The sequence below is a fragment of the Chaetodon auriga genome, chromosome 13, assembly GCF_051107435.1.
Source record: "Chaetodon auriga isolate fChaAug3 chromosome 13, fChaAug3.hap1, whole genome shotgun sequence".
Classification (NCBI taxonomy): domain Eukaryota; kingdom Metazoa; phylum Chordata; class Actinopteri; order Chaetodontiformes; family Chaetodontidae; genus Chaetodon; species Chaetodon auriga.
The window spans coordinates 10,163,850-10,180,379 of NC_135086.1; the positions used below are offsets into that span (position 1 = coordinate 10,163,850).

General features: G+C 40.7%; 1 protein-coding gene across 1 annotated transcript in view; it reads left to right on the top strand.

Moving 5' to 3' along the window:
* cps1 (carbamoyl-phosphate synthase 1, mitochondrial) overlaps positions 1-14,997 on the top strand; it is a 46,086-nt gene extending 31,089 nt beyond the window's left edge. The window contains exons 33-38 of the mRNA XM_076746937.1: positions 6,080-6,154; positions 6,255-6,353; positions 12,508-12,567; positions 12,728-12,840; positions 14,538-14,667; positions 14,783-14,997. Coding sequence (XP_076603052.1) covers positions 6,080-6,154; positions 6,255-6,353; positions 12,508-12,567; positions 12,728-12,840; positions 14,538-14,667; positions 14,783-14,896 — 591 coding nt within the window. The 3' untranslated portion in view covers positions 14,897-14,997. The remainder of the gene's footprint in view (positions 1-6,079; positions 6,155-6,254; positions 6,354-12,507; positions 12,568-12,727; positions 12,841-14,537; positions 14,668-14,782) is intronic.
* The last annotated feature ends 1,533 nt before the right edge of the window (positions 14,998-16,530 follow it).

A 16,530-nucleotide genomic window follows, 5' to 3' on the forward strand; every position in this document is an offset into this window, starting at 1 on the left:
CTCTGTGAAAAAGGCCCAAGTGCAGTACAAAACGGGTTTGCACAACCAAATTAATCATATTTCTGCTTTTTATTCAGTCTTCATTGTCAAAATCCTGCATAGTTTTGGTTCAGTACAATGTTTTTTTCACTTCTATGACACATCAATGTGGGAAAAGCGCAGGGGTAAATAAGAAAATAATACATGATTCACGGTCCTGTGCAGAACGAATCCATCATTAGTGTTATTAATAACACCTGTGCTTTTCCTATTGTACCGTGAAAACGGCCTACTTTCTTGGCCAAATTGGTCCATACGAGAACTAGTCAGCACAAATGTGTCACTTTGGTCAGCCCAAGTTACAGCTGGTCACCATGTTCCCCTTTTAAGGGCCTGTTGACCATGTGTTCAGTCCCTGTGCCCTTGCAGTGAGCCCCAGTGCTTTTTTTGGTCAACAAACTACTCACCAAATGCCCCTTTGGTTGGCCAATGTGACCCCGGGTCAGCCCAAGTTGCTGTGAAAGTATCCAGTCAGCACAAGTGCTGTCTCATTGGCCAAAGTGGCTCATTGATTAGTTCAAGTGTAGCTCGGCTAAAGGCACCAGTCATGGAGATGCCCCCATTTTAGCTCCTCCCTATTATCCTATTGCGTCAAACTTTGTAGATGTAGCTTTGATGTCCATGTGTGTACGTTAAAACACCTGGTTCAGGCTTCACAAAGGGATTTGTTCTGATTCCGTTTAAGATTTTTTACTGATAAACATTGTATTCATACTGCACATAAGGACAAGTTCAAAAAAGCACAACCCTGATTCCAAAAAGGTTGGGATGCTGTGTAAAATGTAAATACAAACAGAATGCAGTCATCTGCAAAAAAGTGAGCTCATGTAGTAATATCCTTTATCGAGTCATGTGTTTCACAAAATGGTGAATCTCGCCCCATCCTTGCTTGGTCATGGTCATCGGGTTAACCATCCATCTTTACATCCAACCGACGCTGCTTTACTGCTTATCTTCAGCCTGAGCATGCCTCTATAGTGTTTCCCATAGTCACACAATGTGCAGGGTCCAAGGTAATGAATGGGAATATCCTTGGCTCAAATGTGTCCCGGTGCTGCCTAGGCTGTTGCCATTTTCTGGATAAAAGAGAAGGACTCCTGAACGTGAAGAGTAACACTAAGTCACACAGGGAACTGTTTACAAGATAAACATTCTTTGGTAACAAAGGATTTTTAATCATGTACAGTGTGTGTTAAAGGATTTTTATATGCCTAGGAAGTTGTAAAATACTCTGAACTCATACAGGACTATGTTGTTCTTAAACTTAAGTACATTCAGAATTAAGAGATTTAACTGCCACCAACACAATGGTGGATTTTAAAGGTTTAATAGCTACCTGCTGTGTAAAAGTGACTTTCAATGTTCCTTTCAAGTCCTAATAACCACGTCTGAATGTTTTACAGCCTGATGTAAGAGGTGTGGTTGGAAAAATAGTTCCTATGTAAAGAACTCTACATGTATGGTCTGTTATTAGATATTTCAGGTTCTGCTCGTACAGCTTCCATTGGATGAAATAACAAAAACGACAACTACTGTTCCATCCCTCTACCTAGGCATGATTGGGGGGGTAGTAGGTGCTTGCTCTTGCCGGCTGGGAGGCTTACTTCTTAGATTGGATGTGAGAGAGTTTATGTGTCGCCAGCTGTTCCAAAGCTATTTTTTCCAAAGTAATTTCTCCCTCTAATTACAACAGAGCTGCTGTAACAATGGCTGTAGTTTGGAGCCAATCACGCAGGTATAATCCCCCACTCTCCCCCACCACCTAAAGTTTTCAATTTCTAGTCTGCATAGTGGTGAAGAATATTAATCAGAGCTCTGAATACTCCAGGCGCCAGGCTTAAAAGACTTTCAGAGTTTACTTGGAGTCTATGATACAGACTTCATACCCCCCGACTAATATGGGCCTTGCTGGAAACCCTGACAGAATACATGACGATTGTTTAATGAAATAGTGTGACTGTAGTTAATTTCTTCCTGTTTAACACATTATTGCTGCCTCAACATCAAGCCCCCTCTGTAAACACACTGTGATGTCTGAAACCATTATCCAGCCTTAGTAGCCTGAAGTGTGTGCCATCAAAATGCACTCCATCTAAGCCTTCATCCTCACTGTCCTCATATCATCACAAGGCACAAGTCATTGCCATCCAGAGAGACCATCTTCATTTATCTGTCTCATTCCCTCTCAACCTCACTCTGTTGCTTGCGCTGTCTCTTTTCTCTCTCCGACAGTCCCTCGTTTGAAGCCACGTTGTTTTCCTTTCACTAACAAGTCCCCTTTGTGTAATTTCTGTCTCTATATACAAACTCATAGGAACAATAACACAGTTGTATTTATGATGCTGAGAGGAAGAGGGGCACGAAAATAACATTTGAGGAGGAGGAAGTGGGTTTGGTGGTTTGGTGTCAGTCCCCAGTGCACACTTATTGGCTGGAGAAAAATAACTTCCAACATTGAATGTTTTGTCCCCTTGACCATGGCATGCAGGACATTATTGTGAGACACTTTCTTGTGAGCTCAATGACTGAGGAAAATGCTGAAAACATCGTACTGGCCATTACATTTCTGTAAAAGCTGCAGTATGAGGTCATTTTAATACCAATGAAGTGCTATCTGAACAGAAACACATTGGCATAGAAATATCTGCTATTTAATGTGTTGGTTAATGCATAATGTCTACCTCTTCAAATATGATGCTTTCTAGTGTGCTTGCTGATCAATGTGCAGTATTATGATATAATTACAATTACAGTCATTTAGCAGATGCATTTTTCCAAAGTGACGTACATATGAATTCACAGTTTTTGTGGTTCAGTATCTTGCCAAAGGATACTTCAGCATGTGGAGCCGAGGCCGGGGATCAAACCACTGACCTCCTGATTGGCAGACAACCGCTCTACCTCCTGAGTTACAGCTGCCTCATGATATTTTACCTCTCAGTGCAGTGTTGTCACATATACCTTTGATGTTGCTCACTGAGATGTGTGCTTTGACTGTTGGTGGCAATCTATTATATAGTTGTAGAAGTTTGCGATAATGTTCCTTTTCTCCATAGAGAATAATGGGAGTCATCTGACAGAATCCACCCAATTCCACCTTTAAGTGAGTCACTACATATCGAACTTTATTGCTTCAAATCACTTGAGCGTCTTTTAAACTTTTTGACGTTTACTTTTATTGGTTAAAGTTTTATCCTTTTTGTCAGACTTTAGACCAGCTACTGTACAGTGGGGATGTTAATGGTGATATCACTCACTCCAGCTGCTAATCTGGTTTTCTAAACGGGAACAGAAAGCAGTTGCACTGCTACTACTCACCAGTGCTACTAATGCAAGCACCAGTACTGCTTCTTTGACAGTTGTACCTGCATAGTATACTCCATCTGCCAACCAGAATTACCACAGCCACAACTTCCAAAGCAACAACACTGAACCCTAGCATTACTTATTTGCACTAATTATGCTAAAGCACCAGCCCCAGTACCCTAGCACCCACTTGCAACGCCTTAACAATGCCAAAAGATGCTACTTGCAGCACACTGGCAATGATCTAGTAACCTAGCAAAATATACCTAGCAAGCTATTGGAATACCCTGGAATAACAACCAAAAAGACAAGCAACCACCTGGCATTGATCATCTAGAAAATTAATCTAGTAATCACTTAGCAAAGTCTTTATAATGACCTATGAAAGCCCGAGCAAACCCCTAGTAGTGCCCTAAAATGTCAACCATGTTGCTCTCCTTAGCAGACCAATTCCAGGTAAGTTTTCAGAAAACAGTCTTTCCTAAAGCTTTTGTTACAGTGTTAAAATATCATTTGCAACATCAGTTAAAAAATGTGGGAACTGTCATTCAAAAATCTGTAAGCACATATATGGCTGTTAGTTTCCATTCAGCTGCACGCATTTACACAGGTGCCACTTTCGCCTCCGACAAGAATGACATTAGCAGCAACGTTATGTGGAAATGTCTTACTTTATTCCTTTCCGTCTCCACTGAAGCTCAGCTGGTGCACCAAGATAACATTGTTCATGTTGTGGAGCTTCACAATTCTACTGTCTCTTAGGAGTGGGCGGTTGGTGTGGGACAGGGAGATGGGGAAGGAGTGCTTGTGTGTGTTGGTAGGATGTCGTAGTTACAGAGCCTCGGTTATTGTGCCATTCGCATACAGTCTGTCCCGGAGACACACCATTGCAATTGGAGGGCATAACATTATGAATGAGACCACTGAGGTTTTTCTCATTTGCTTCATGAAGGCTTGTGGGTGGTTTCTCATCTCCAGACCATTTAAATCTCTACTTGTGTAAGTGATACCATTTTTCTAGCTTGGTGGTGGTTATACTTCCACTACCTAGCTTCATAGTTTTAAGTGGCTGCCGCAGATTTGGTTCTACATTTTTTATGGGGGTCCCCTCTCTTACATACAGTTCCACTGTTTTGGATTTACAGAGACCCAAGAGCAAATGCTTTTGTCTCACCTCTATTTCACCAAAATCACCACCTAGTTTCTTGTCTCTTTTAATGCACATTTAAAAGTTCCCCCTCTCTCTGTATGTATTCCTCTCCCTCTATTTCATTTTCTTTCTTGGTTACATTCTGCTGTTTTATCTCTGCATACTTCTCTGTCTTTCTCTGACTCTTTGAACAAAGCCATGATAAGCGATGCTGGTTCCCCGCCTGCTTTCCCTTCTCTTCGTCCCTCCTTACATTAGTATGCGAACATTACATTCAGCTGATTAGATAGCCCGCTTCAAGGATGAATCCCCCCCTAGTGGCCCTCGCCTCTTTGAGTGTGTGCACGCTCATGAACCACACAATGCCACACCACCACCACCTCTCTCTCCCTCTCTTCAAGGTAATGGGGATTGTCTGCTTTTAAATGGAGAAATAAGAACGGCTTTCCACATGGCGCCCAACTATTCTTAATTCTTCTGTAATACAATAACAAGAAGCTATTGTCTTCTGTTCTTGTTCTGGCACTTTCCTTTCAATCATTCTCTCCTCTGCATCTCTATTTTTATGATTTTATCTAATCCTTTCCCTCTGCTCTGATTTTATTCTCTTCCCCTTTTCCCTTCCTTTCATCTTCTTTTGTTTAGTTTATTTCCCCATTCTTTAAATTAATTCTTTGTTCCTTACTTTTTCCCATCTCCTCTCTGGAGTCTTTTAATTCATTCTCTCCACTTGTCATTTGATTCTTTCTCCTCACTATCTCCATCTTCTTTTGTTTTCTCTCCTCTTCTGGCTCGCCCTGCTGTTGCCCTTCCACTCAGGCCACCAACCTTCTCCTCTTGTGACGATGGCGCGTCTGGCAGGCTGTTAATGCGACTGGTGGCCTGCAGTTTGAGAAGCCTCCTTTCTTTACAGATTTCCATGTTTTTAGTCTGTCTGCACCAGTAGCTGTCGCACTAATCTCCTTAACTTTCTATGCATACCATAACTCTCCCTCTTCTCTGATGTGCCCTTCAGGTTTCATAGTTGAGGCAGAAATGACGGTTTGGAAGAGGCAAAATGAAATGATGACTAGTATGGGGAAAAAGCCACTTTTAGTGTTATTTGGTAGAAGCCATTATTCATCATTACACATACACATTCCATAAGCATATGAGGCAACTGCTGCTGGCTTGCCTCGCCTGCTTTTTTAAGAGAATGCAAACTTTGTGTCACCTCTAGGTGGCAGCAGTGTTATAAAATCCCTGATATGATTCCAATGGAGTGAAGGCATTTATGTGGGAAATGATTTTCTGTTGACTGCCACTGTCTTTGCAGTATTTATTAGTTTATAATACCTCCACAGTTGTTTTTCCATTAAGAGGAATTTGTATTTAAACACAGGTTGTAGTTCATGTTTAACTCTCATGAGCGTTGCCTTTTTGGTAAACTGATCCAACTGATCAAATGACATGCAGTAACAACTGGCCACAGCTAAAGGACGTGATGTACTTTCAGCCGCGGCTCATTACCATCACATGCAGTGATGTCCTTTTCCATCAAAAGCATGCAGAAACAAATCCCTTCCTCTCCCCTTCTTTCACCAGGCACCCATGTTCTCCTGGCCACGGCTGAGGGATGCAGATCCTGTACTTCGCTGTGAGATGGCCTCCACAGGAGAAGTAAGCCCCTCAAAGGCACACAAGCCACGTTTTGTGTTAATACGTGTATACTGTCAGCGTTAACAGTTAGTCATGTGTCTGTTTGTGTGTTTTATTGCAGGTAGCTTGTTTTGGACCAAACATTTATTCAGCCTTCCTGAAGGCTATGCTCTCCACAGGCTTTAAGCTACCGCAGAAGGGCATCCTGATTGGGATTCAGGTAAGACTACAGCCATCTGGAAGTCCACTTGCCTCCTGTTTGTGTTTCCTTTTGGTGCCTCCTGCCCACAAGACAACAAATGCGAGGTGCCTTCTGAACAGATGGCCTAAATCTTTTAGGCTATCGGCTTCTTACAATGCCAGCCTGGCACTCCTCAGTTTGTTTCACACTGAATCACACCTTGATTCATGCGACACTTAACAACTCTTACGTGATTTAAAGAGAACGGCTCTCGAGTGACCTTGTGTGAATGACCCAGCAGATCTGGTCATGCCTGTCAGAAGAGTGGATAAGATGAGTAAACCTGATGCTGTTATAACAACAACAACTATCCACACAAGCAATAATCTCTATTATAAACCTCCCTCTGTGAGGAGGAACACCTCACAAAAAAATGACTAGTTTAATATAAAACTGTTCTCCTCATCCTCACCAAACAAGTGCTCTGTCAAAAGAAGACTAGAATCGCCACTGTTGGGTAGACTTGTGGCAAAAAACAATTCCCTTTCTCAGCCACAGAAAAGAATAAAATGTAAGCATGAACACTGTACTATTTAATGACACCACATTACGTGAGTTTTGGTAATTAAGTCTTGCTGCCACCCTGGGTTGCTACACTGCAAGTTTGACTAATGCAGCTCTAACACAGCACTCACAACACTAGCTGTATAATTGGTGCTCTTGGGGAACAGGTCCACTTCAAGGCAAGTACCTGGGGTCACATGCTCACTGTAACATGGCTGACGAGCAGAAACACTTTAGGCTGACAGGTGCAGAACAAACAGCTACACAGATGTGATTTACTTCCAGTTTGAGAAATACTGTGGTAGGAGGATTAAAACCATTTTTATTTCATTTATTTTATCTTGGTGAATATGACTGTGGGCTCTAGCTCGAGGGGCAGCAAATTTCACACTTTCACACAGGTGGTATTGACATGTGTTAGTGTGGGGACTTCTATACTGTTGCCATAAGGCAGTGTTTCTCATTATCGTGCTGAGAGTATACAAATTTGCCTAATGTGTTACCACCCGTACATTCAAACAAGTAAAACATAGAAAACTACTCTTTCATTTCTGCACTTTCTTTTGGTGTGGTTGTGCTATATTGGAAATGTGTCGTATATCATTACACATTAACACTGTCCGTCTGTCAGGCTTGTCACGGTTTCCATCTCTCTGTGTTCCAGTTGAGCATACCTCAGCTGTTTGGATGTCCATTCATGGCAAAGCAACCATTTCGAGGCTAGTCTGTCAAGCTTTGGAGGCAAACAGCGAATGTTAGCCTACCAACCACAGATTGGGGGTTTCAGGGTTGCAGATTACATTAGAAAAATTAACATTCAGGACTTTCATTTTCAGACAAATCAGCTGGAAGCACTAAAAAGTCACTTTAAAAAATTAGCTTGACATGTCAAAAGCTAATTGTTAGCAAGAGCTGACGTTTCTTTGTTGTTTTTACAGTTTTTAAACTTTATACTTTCAAAGATGCATCTTGATTTATATGTATTGGTGCATGTTTTTGATAGTATAATTTGCAGATAAGATGAAATGTTTAAAAACATTAAAGATGCAATATTCCTTATTATTTATATTAACAAATGGATTCGATGACAGCAATGTGTGATGTGAAAGGTGGCACACATAGTGACAAACTCAGAGAATTATCAACCGACTCAACTTTTTAGACTCTTTCAGCTAATTATTTTGGTCTTCCAACCCATAATTTTACTGCTTGGTACAGTCTCACCGAGTGAATTTTAAATAATTGATTGCAAACCACTTTGCCATCCCTTTTCCATGCATCTAATGACCCCACATTCTCCATAGACTTGCTCACCAAAACTTTGTTCTGTAGGCCATAAGGGTTGTTAATTTGTGGATATGATTTTGATTGTGATATTAAAGAAAAGATAATCACATTTAATGGAACACAATGCTGTGTTATTGTCACCAAGCAGAGACCCACAGACTTTTAAAAAGGAGCCGTTGTTAGAATAGAGGAGACATTGCCATTATTTTTTAATGTTTAAATATTCTGAATGAAATGTTCACACTCTTCTATAAATGCCATATAACAGCTTGCAGATGTGGCTGTGTAAACCCATAATATCCTCAAATACAAAATATTTTATGTCTGACACTAAAGCTTGGTTTAGGCTTCGGCGTCGCGGCGACGCAGTACCTACGGCGTACACCCTACGCCGTCACTGAGCATTCGTAGTTCTGCGTCGAGGGAACGCGTTGCTCCGCAATTCACCGCCAAGCCGCTAGGGGGGTGCGGCTGTGTCTTTGTATGGTTTCGGGGGGCTCTTGCTGCCGCGAAGAGGAGTTGTAGAGGTGGTCGTACTTGCATACCTCCTCGATAATTCTTTCTTCGGCTTGGTCCAGTTTTTCTTGTAGCTCTCACCACAGAAACTTTGAAAATGGCGGTGTTGTTGTGCTGCGACCATAGGGCTGCGACTGAACCGAAAATTACGTTCTGAACGGACCAATCACAGTCCTCGACGTTCACGTCACTACGCGTCGACGCGACGCGTAGTCAGGATTTTTTGGAGGCGCGCGTCAGGCCACGGCGTAGGGTCCGCGTAGGGGTCTGCGTCGACGGCGTAGGTACGGCGTCGACGCGACGCAGAAGCCTAAACCAAGCTTAAGACTACATTATCCATGTTGGCATTTCTCTGGTGTGCTGTGACTTAACTCCCCCCACTTCCTCCCACTCCCACCACCCCCTGGTGTTCGAATCATAATTGGACGATATGAGAATAGAAAAAGTTGCCCAACCCTATGAGTTATAAGTTAGTGTTATAGTTATAAGTCAGTGTTGTGTTTTTAGTTTGTTTCTGCTGCCCTGTGCAGTGCAGCATACATTGGTTGCTTTGTGTCATTCGACGGGATTTAATTTACGCTTGTAGTACAAACTTGATGCTTCACATAGAAAATGATGAAGAGGGCAGTCGCTGCAATGTGGTGAATGAATGTAGTAAAACTGCTGTTTTTAATAGTTAATACACGTTGGTCTTGGAAAATAAAACTATGGGGTATTTTGAAGGGTTGATGCGTCTCAACCGACAATGACTAGTGTCAAGACCAGGGTGACACGACCCTGGTGTCTCTTAACAGTTTACATAGAAAGCAATAGATGCAGGTGCCTTGATGCACATCTGTAATGTCTTATGTGCCGACTGCAAAGCTGATACGACTATAGAGAAAACTACATAGTGTGTACTTCATGGTATTAGTATACTAAGACATAGTTACAGTCTCATTAGTCGTCGCTGTCTCCAGATCTGCTGTCATCTACAGTCTCTCTCTCCACTGTCGTTTTAATTAGCTGCACCTATTCTGTCCCAATGCCCAGACTGTGTGTCAAAATTGAAAACCAAATTAGAAACTCGTGTGTCATATCGGACTTATTATGGTACTCTGCAGAATATACAAAAGATATCAAACCATATCACAATGATTTTGGTTTAGACTGCAGTAATTTTAGCAAGCATATTGTTTACTAAGCTGAAGGGCACCCAGTTCGAGCATAATCAGTTGCAAATTAGCTGCAAAAACTCACAAAGGAGCTTTCAGCTCTTTCAGTATGTTTGGTGGAATCCATAAGTGGGTCATTTTAATGTCTAACAACATAAATAGTTTTTATTCTTCCTTTAAATCCTGTGTTGTGTGTGTGACAAATGTGATAATTTTTTAAATTAAGGCCTTAAACCCATCACAAATCCAAATCAACACGGAAACTGGATTTGTGGGACCTAACTTCTTTTCAAGCAGGTTTTTCTTTAGATTCTTAATTTACAAGGCATGCCTTATTGTTAAATTCTAGCAATATAAAAGACACCTTACTACTATCTGTACAAATTAGGTTGTTTAAGGTTTTCAAGCAGAGCTTAGCTTAATCCTGAACCATGTTAGCTACAGTATCTGTACACGTAATTCAGATTTCTTTACTTTGCCTAGTTTTGTTTATATAGGCTTAATATAAAGTAGATTTATAACTCACAAGATATTGCAATGACAAGGCAAAGAAGATCTTTGCAAATATATCAAATTACAGATTGACAGATACAGGGTGAATACAATACTTTTAACATAAATACATATGCTGTCACAAACAACAAGGGGGGTTCTTGTATTACTGTAGTAAGTCCTCAACTGCGGACCCCAGTTGGAGACCCACTTGTACTTGGTTTTTTTGGTCATATTTCTTCTGTTGACGTGATAATAAAGCCACAAAATGTCCGAATAATCTTTAAAAATAATCGTCAGTACACACACAAAAAAAGGAAAACTGAAAATAAATTGAAATCATAGATAATGAAACTAATTTGAAAAGTGGAACGAACACAACCCTTACACACAGCACTGTAATGCTGAAGCGGCTTCAGGCCCAATCTCCAAAGACCTTGGGTGGCCAAATAAAAGCCTGCTTTCTTTGGCTTGATCAACCACACATTCCCTACACACACATTTAAGACGCTACAAATTCTATCCATCGACCAAGAAAAAAACAAAAAAAACACTGTCGTCTAGTCTCACTAGTGTAAACTGGCAAGTTTTCAGAATGCTGCAGACTGGCAGTTGCACGTTTTTTCCTGTCTCGTCACAAATCTTTGGTCTGAAGTAGCCTTTAGTTAAGCAAGGCAAAATTGGAGAAAAAAAAAATTGGTGCAAAGCTAGTAGAGGCATATCCAACATGACATGGAACTGTTAATTTCAGATCTGAGACATTTTACTCTCACGAGCCCACGACTAGAGTTGAACAATACAGTCGCCTCACAGCTTGGCACAATATAGGGTTCACAGTTTGATGCACAGCGTTGGAAAACCAAACAATGACTGTGGAAGATTCCTTATTTATTTCTCCTCATGCCCAAAACACACTGGTGGGCTGCAACATGTATCAAAACTTAAACAACTCGGCATCTAGTTGCAGTGGGTAGGCATGCCGCGCCACTACAGAATATGCCTCAGTTTTCTTTGTCAACATCAGTGTTGTCAACAGACTGACCGTAGACTGGCACATCTATCACCAACACAGAACTAACTGAAGAATGAAATACACCGACATAACAATGGCAACCTTTAAATGAATGAGAAATGCACAAACTTGATTTGACCAACGTTCTCCAAAAACCACAGTTGGCACCAAAGCCAGACTTTTGAAATACAGCTGAACAGCAGCATTTGCCATTCAGCTGTATGATACATGAAGTGATAAAGCAGTATTTAGAGTCATGAATGCATTCAGTCAATAGAGAGACGCAGGGGGATGTGAACATCGTGGATCTACACAAGACAGCTAGAGGTATCTAGCCAAGAACGCATCTTTCTTCTTCCTCTTTTTTTTTTTTACCTTAGTGACATTGAGACTTCTACCTGAGCTTCAATGAATGAGCAGGAAGGAGAGGACTTTGAGTAAAGGAAAACATAAAAGTACAACTGGAGTTCCTGCTAAGCTCGAAAATTATTCAGCTTGAGCTGTAACATGCAGTCACTGTTTGTTGTCACACCGAACACACGAACTGTCAGAGAACTCCAACACTCCACGGTAAAAAAAAACTGCTCCATAGCACTCCACTCTTTGGAAACCTATTGGTAAGATTCACTCGATATGTGTACTGCAGTCCATCTTTTACTCCACAGTGCCATCACATTTCACAACAGAAAACAACTATAATACAGCAAAAGGTGAAGGGGTCTAAGTATTTCCTGGAGCCACTGTTTCAGCACTCGTTCCTGTGAGCTGCACCATACACAGGATAGTAAGGTCAAATTAAGAGCAACCCTTCCTCAAACATTACGTGCCTGTTGTCTGTTTAAGAGTCGTTTCTGATTTAGTGCTTTGAGTAATCCAGTCTGGGAGCAAATTAACATAAACCAGGGATTAGTTTACATTGTTAGTCAGTTGCTTTAGCGTTGCAGGTGCAGCACTTTCTTGAAAGTTACCCAACACCTAACACACGTAAAACAGTTAGACATCTTTAGTCTTAATTACCATCATGCTAAAGGCACCATCATTGCACAGCATGACTACTGATTTGAAAAGGGGAGATTTAAAGTAAACTTTCAAAGATGACCTGTACAAAAGTTGTCTTTTCTCTGTATTTATAATGCTGCATTTTGTTTCCGTCCTCCCATCATCCCAGCATTCGTTCCGACCCAATTTCCTGGCTACAGCCCACCAGCTGAAAGAGGAGGGATTCAAGGTGAGGATTGAAAGACTGTATGTTTCAAACGCTACAGACCAGACTCCTCATTGAAATTCAGATATTTTCCTCTATGACTCTTAACGCAGGTTCCTGGTTCTCATGCTTGTACCCTCATTAAATAAGACGCACCCCAACATTGTTTATCTCTGTCTTCTAGCTCTATGCCACTGAAGCCACCTCTGCCTGGCTGTGTGCCAATGATGTGCCTGCCACTCCAGTTGCCTGGCCTTCTGAGAAGGGAGGAGACACCAGTTTGCCCAGTATTAAGAGGTTGGGAAATCATCCATTCACTCTGAACACTACGATGATGTTTTAATTCTTTTGACACGTTCACAAACATAAAAACAAAGCCAGCTAAAGTGGAATTCTGAGACAAAGCTCTGAGACTTGCTTATAGTTTCCTCAGGCAAGGCTTAACTTATACATAAATTGTGATTCATTAGATTCAAAATTGGGATATCTAATCTAATATCTAATCAGATACTGCCTTAAGATCTAAGGGCATAGCCCCTTCATTATCTCTGTAATATGCTGACAAGATCAAAGAATATGTAGCAGACTTAGAAGTCCAGAGTCATTGCATTAGCCAGAAATAGGGCTCAAATAGGGAGGATGAGGAAAGTCTTACGTCAGAGCAATGCCAAGTTAAGTTTGGGGAAATCAAAAAAGCAGCTGAAGGATCGTGGTTTTCATTTGGCCTGGTCCAAAAATAAAGGAAAAATAAAACAGATATATTTTTAACATTCAAAAAAAATACCTTTAACTGCCAATGCACTTGAAGTGAAGCTGACTGCATTTCTTCCAGTTATTGCTGAAATGAAACATAAGTTTTACACCATTCACTTTCAGTTGTCAAATGTACAACCTTCTTCAAACGTTCCAGCAACATAGAATAATTGTAGCAGGCTGAGTGTGACTGCAATTTTGAGGTAATGATTCCACAAACAAGTCATGATCATGCTACAATGAAGCCATCTGGACCATATGTTTGGAAATGAGCTGGTGAAGAGGAGGATGTAAAAAGAATTTAATAGGCCTAGACCAGAATAACACACACACACACACACAGACACACACACACACACACACACACACAAGGTTAGCTGGCATCAGCTGTGCGAGGTGGCATAGAGGCCAATTCTTTATAGAACAGAACATGACCTTTGTTGTCAATGTTGTCTGTCCTCCATATTTTGTATTAGAATTCAGGCCTAATTCGAGGCTGTCTGTCAAAGGCCTTCAGATGAAAACAGTAATACACAAGTCAGGGCTTTACTCTGTGTGTGTGTGTGTGTGTGTGTGTGTGTGTTTGAGAGAGAGACTGTGTGTGAGAGAGAGGGGGTAAACAAAATTAATTCAAACACTGCTAAAATAATGGGTAATAGGTTTCTAGTCCTTTTTGCAAGGTGTTTAAATTATTTTTTCAACTTTTTCTTACAAGAAAAAAATCTTACAAGCAAGGAAACTTAATGAGAAAATAAACTTTGAATTTTTCTCATTTTCTTCACATATTTTTAATGGCAGTTGTGTGTGCAACCTGCACAACTCCACTCAGCTTTATTTGGCACGTGATTACAGAGGCTGATAAACAAAGTTGCAGCAGAGCCCTAATGTTGACTAATTGTTGTTGTTGACAATTTCATAGAGGGGATCAGTAAGAGCCATTGGAGACATAAATGTATTGGCTGTCGAACCAAATTAAAGCGGCTAAAACCTGCAGAATCGCACAAACATGGCCCACATGAGTTCACAAACACAAATGACGCCTGATGCCAAAAAAGTCCTTGTCCAGCTGGCACAAATGCATACACAAAAGTGGAGGTAACTAATATCATATATAATATATAAAAGTAGAAACAACTCTATCCAATTACAGGAAGGAGTTTAATTCAACTGCATTATATTGCATAGGGCACTTAAAATAATTTAGATTTATTGCTTTGATTATGTTTTCTCTGTTGTTATAGACTGATCAGCGAGGGTCATATTGACCTGGTGGTCAACTTGCCCAATAACAACACTCGCCACCTGAAGGACAACTTCAGCATCCGCAGAATGGCTGTCGACCACGGTGTTCCCCTCATCACCAATTACCAGGTCAGTAAACGCCATGTTACTAGTGACTCCTGAAAAGTGGTGATGTGCTCAACTAATATTCATGTACTGCGTCTGTCACTTGGCTTCAGCTTATTGTTTTTTTCCTGTGTTTTAGGTGGTAAAGTTGTTCGCAGAGGCTATTCGCTATGCAGGTGAGCTCGACACGACCAGCCTCTTCCACTACCGGCAGAAAGATGGCCAACAAAGAGTGGCTAGCCAGCAGAGCTAAAGTTCCCTTCCTTTTGTAAAACAGCCGTATGAAGTGGGAGCAAATTTCCATCATACAGTTTTTTCTTTTTTTTAATTCCTTGTTTCCTTCTGTAAACACAATAATTCATGATAAACCATTCACAAACAACTTTTGGGTTGAAAGGTTGTTAAAAATGGATGGTGGACCAGATGCTCTGTAGATCTTTCCCAGAAGGTCAGAGGTTAAATAGACCCTCACAGGAAGCCCCCTGAACAAAACAAAGAATCATAGCTGGAGGATAAACACCGGCCAAAGAACTGTTTCACAACCTGGCAGTCCAAAAGTTCTTCTTTATTGATGGCCTCTGAAGTAAGCTATAAAGCACTAAATTAAGTATTATTATAAATAGACCTTTAGTTATAATTTACAAGTGTCTTCTAAAAACTGACCAGAGAAGGTGTTTACACTGTCTTTTTAGTGAAGTACATCCCTCAGAGGTTGCTGGTTTTAGTGTTTCTTTCTTTCTTTCTTTTTTTTTTTTGTCTCAGTGGTTGATTTTCTTTTTTAAATTTGGAGGGCCTCTGTGACTGAGATGCAATTTAACTTTCCAGCGCTCTTAAAATACCAATATTTGGCCAATTGCCTTTTTTTTTTATTGATATGGTCTAATTCATACATTTTTTGTTTAAGATTTAAAATGCTGAAAATGTACTCTATAGTAAAAACGTCTTACATATGCATGACTTTTCAGAACTGCAGATAAGGTCTCTGTAATGAAGGTAATCCTGCTGCATTTCTTTGATGAGGAGGAACTTTTATTTTTCAAGAGTTCCAGCCTGTAGCCCCGGCTTTGACATTTGAGGTTGATGAAAACCGATCTGTTTATATATTTGGATTTTTGTGTGTGTGTATATACTGTATGTTTCAAACAGTCTGTGTTTGAACCTCTTTTGAATTTTAAAACATCAGTGCAGTTAAGTGCATTTAACTATACTCTGTATAGCAATAATCTCCCACGCTTACATTTTGTTGTTCATGTTTGTGTTATGTAAGAATCCACTAAAACACAATGAAGTTTTCTCTGGCGTGTATCTGCTCTGTGTGTGTGTTGTGTTTGAACCGGACATGCATTAAAATCAGGGTGCCTTCTTCTCCCACAGTAGAGCCTCTACTCTGAACAGCCCATTCACACACACACTCAACATAATACAACTGAATTGGAAAATGAGGTGGTGTAGTGTTACCCACCAAATTAAACAAGTTTGGTCCAAGAGGTTACTGAGAAACTCTGACTCGGAAACGGTGCATTGTATTTACAACACATGTACAGCACTTAGGAAAAAAATGCTCCAAATAGAGAAAACACAACCAGAAATATGGCAAGTAGCACAGATGCATATTAAAGGGGAACGTTCACCCCAAAATCTGTGTGTGAGTTCTGCAGATATCAGAGTTCCCTCTGCTCAGTGATACTGTCCCTTTAAAACCATCGGTACACTGGAGTATGACCATGCCACTGGGGTTACTCATAGTAAAGTGCTAAACACAGGAATAAACTACAAATTGATTCTGAATGACTGATCTAGCATTGCTATTATAAATTATTTTGTTCCCCTGCTAGCATAACTGCTTAAGGTTCCATTTACAGGCCCTCCAAAGACCACTATTATTGA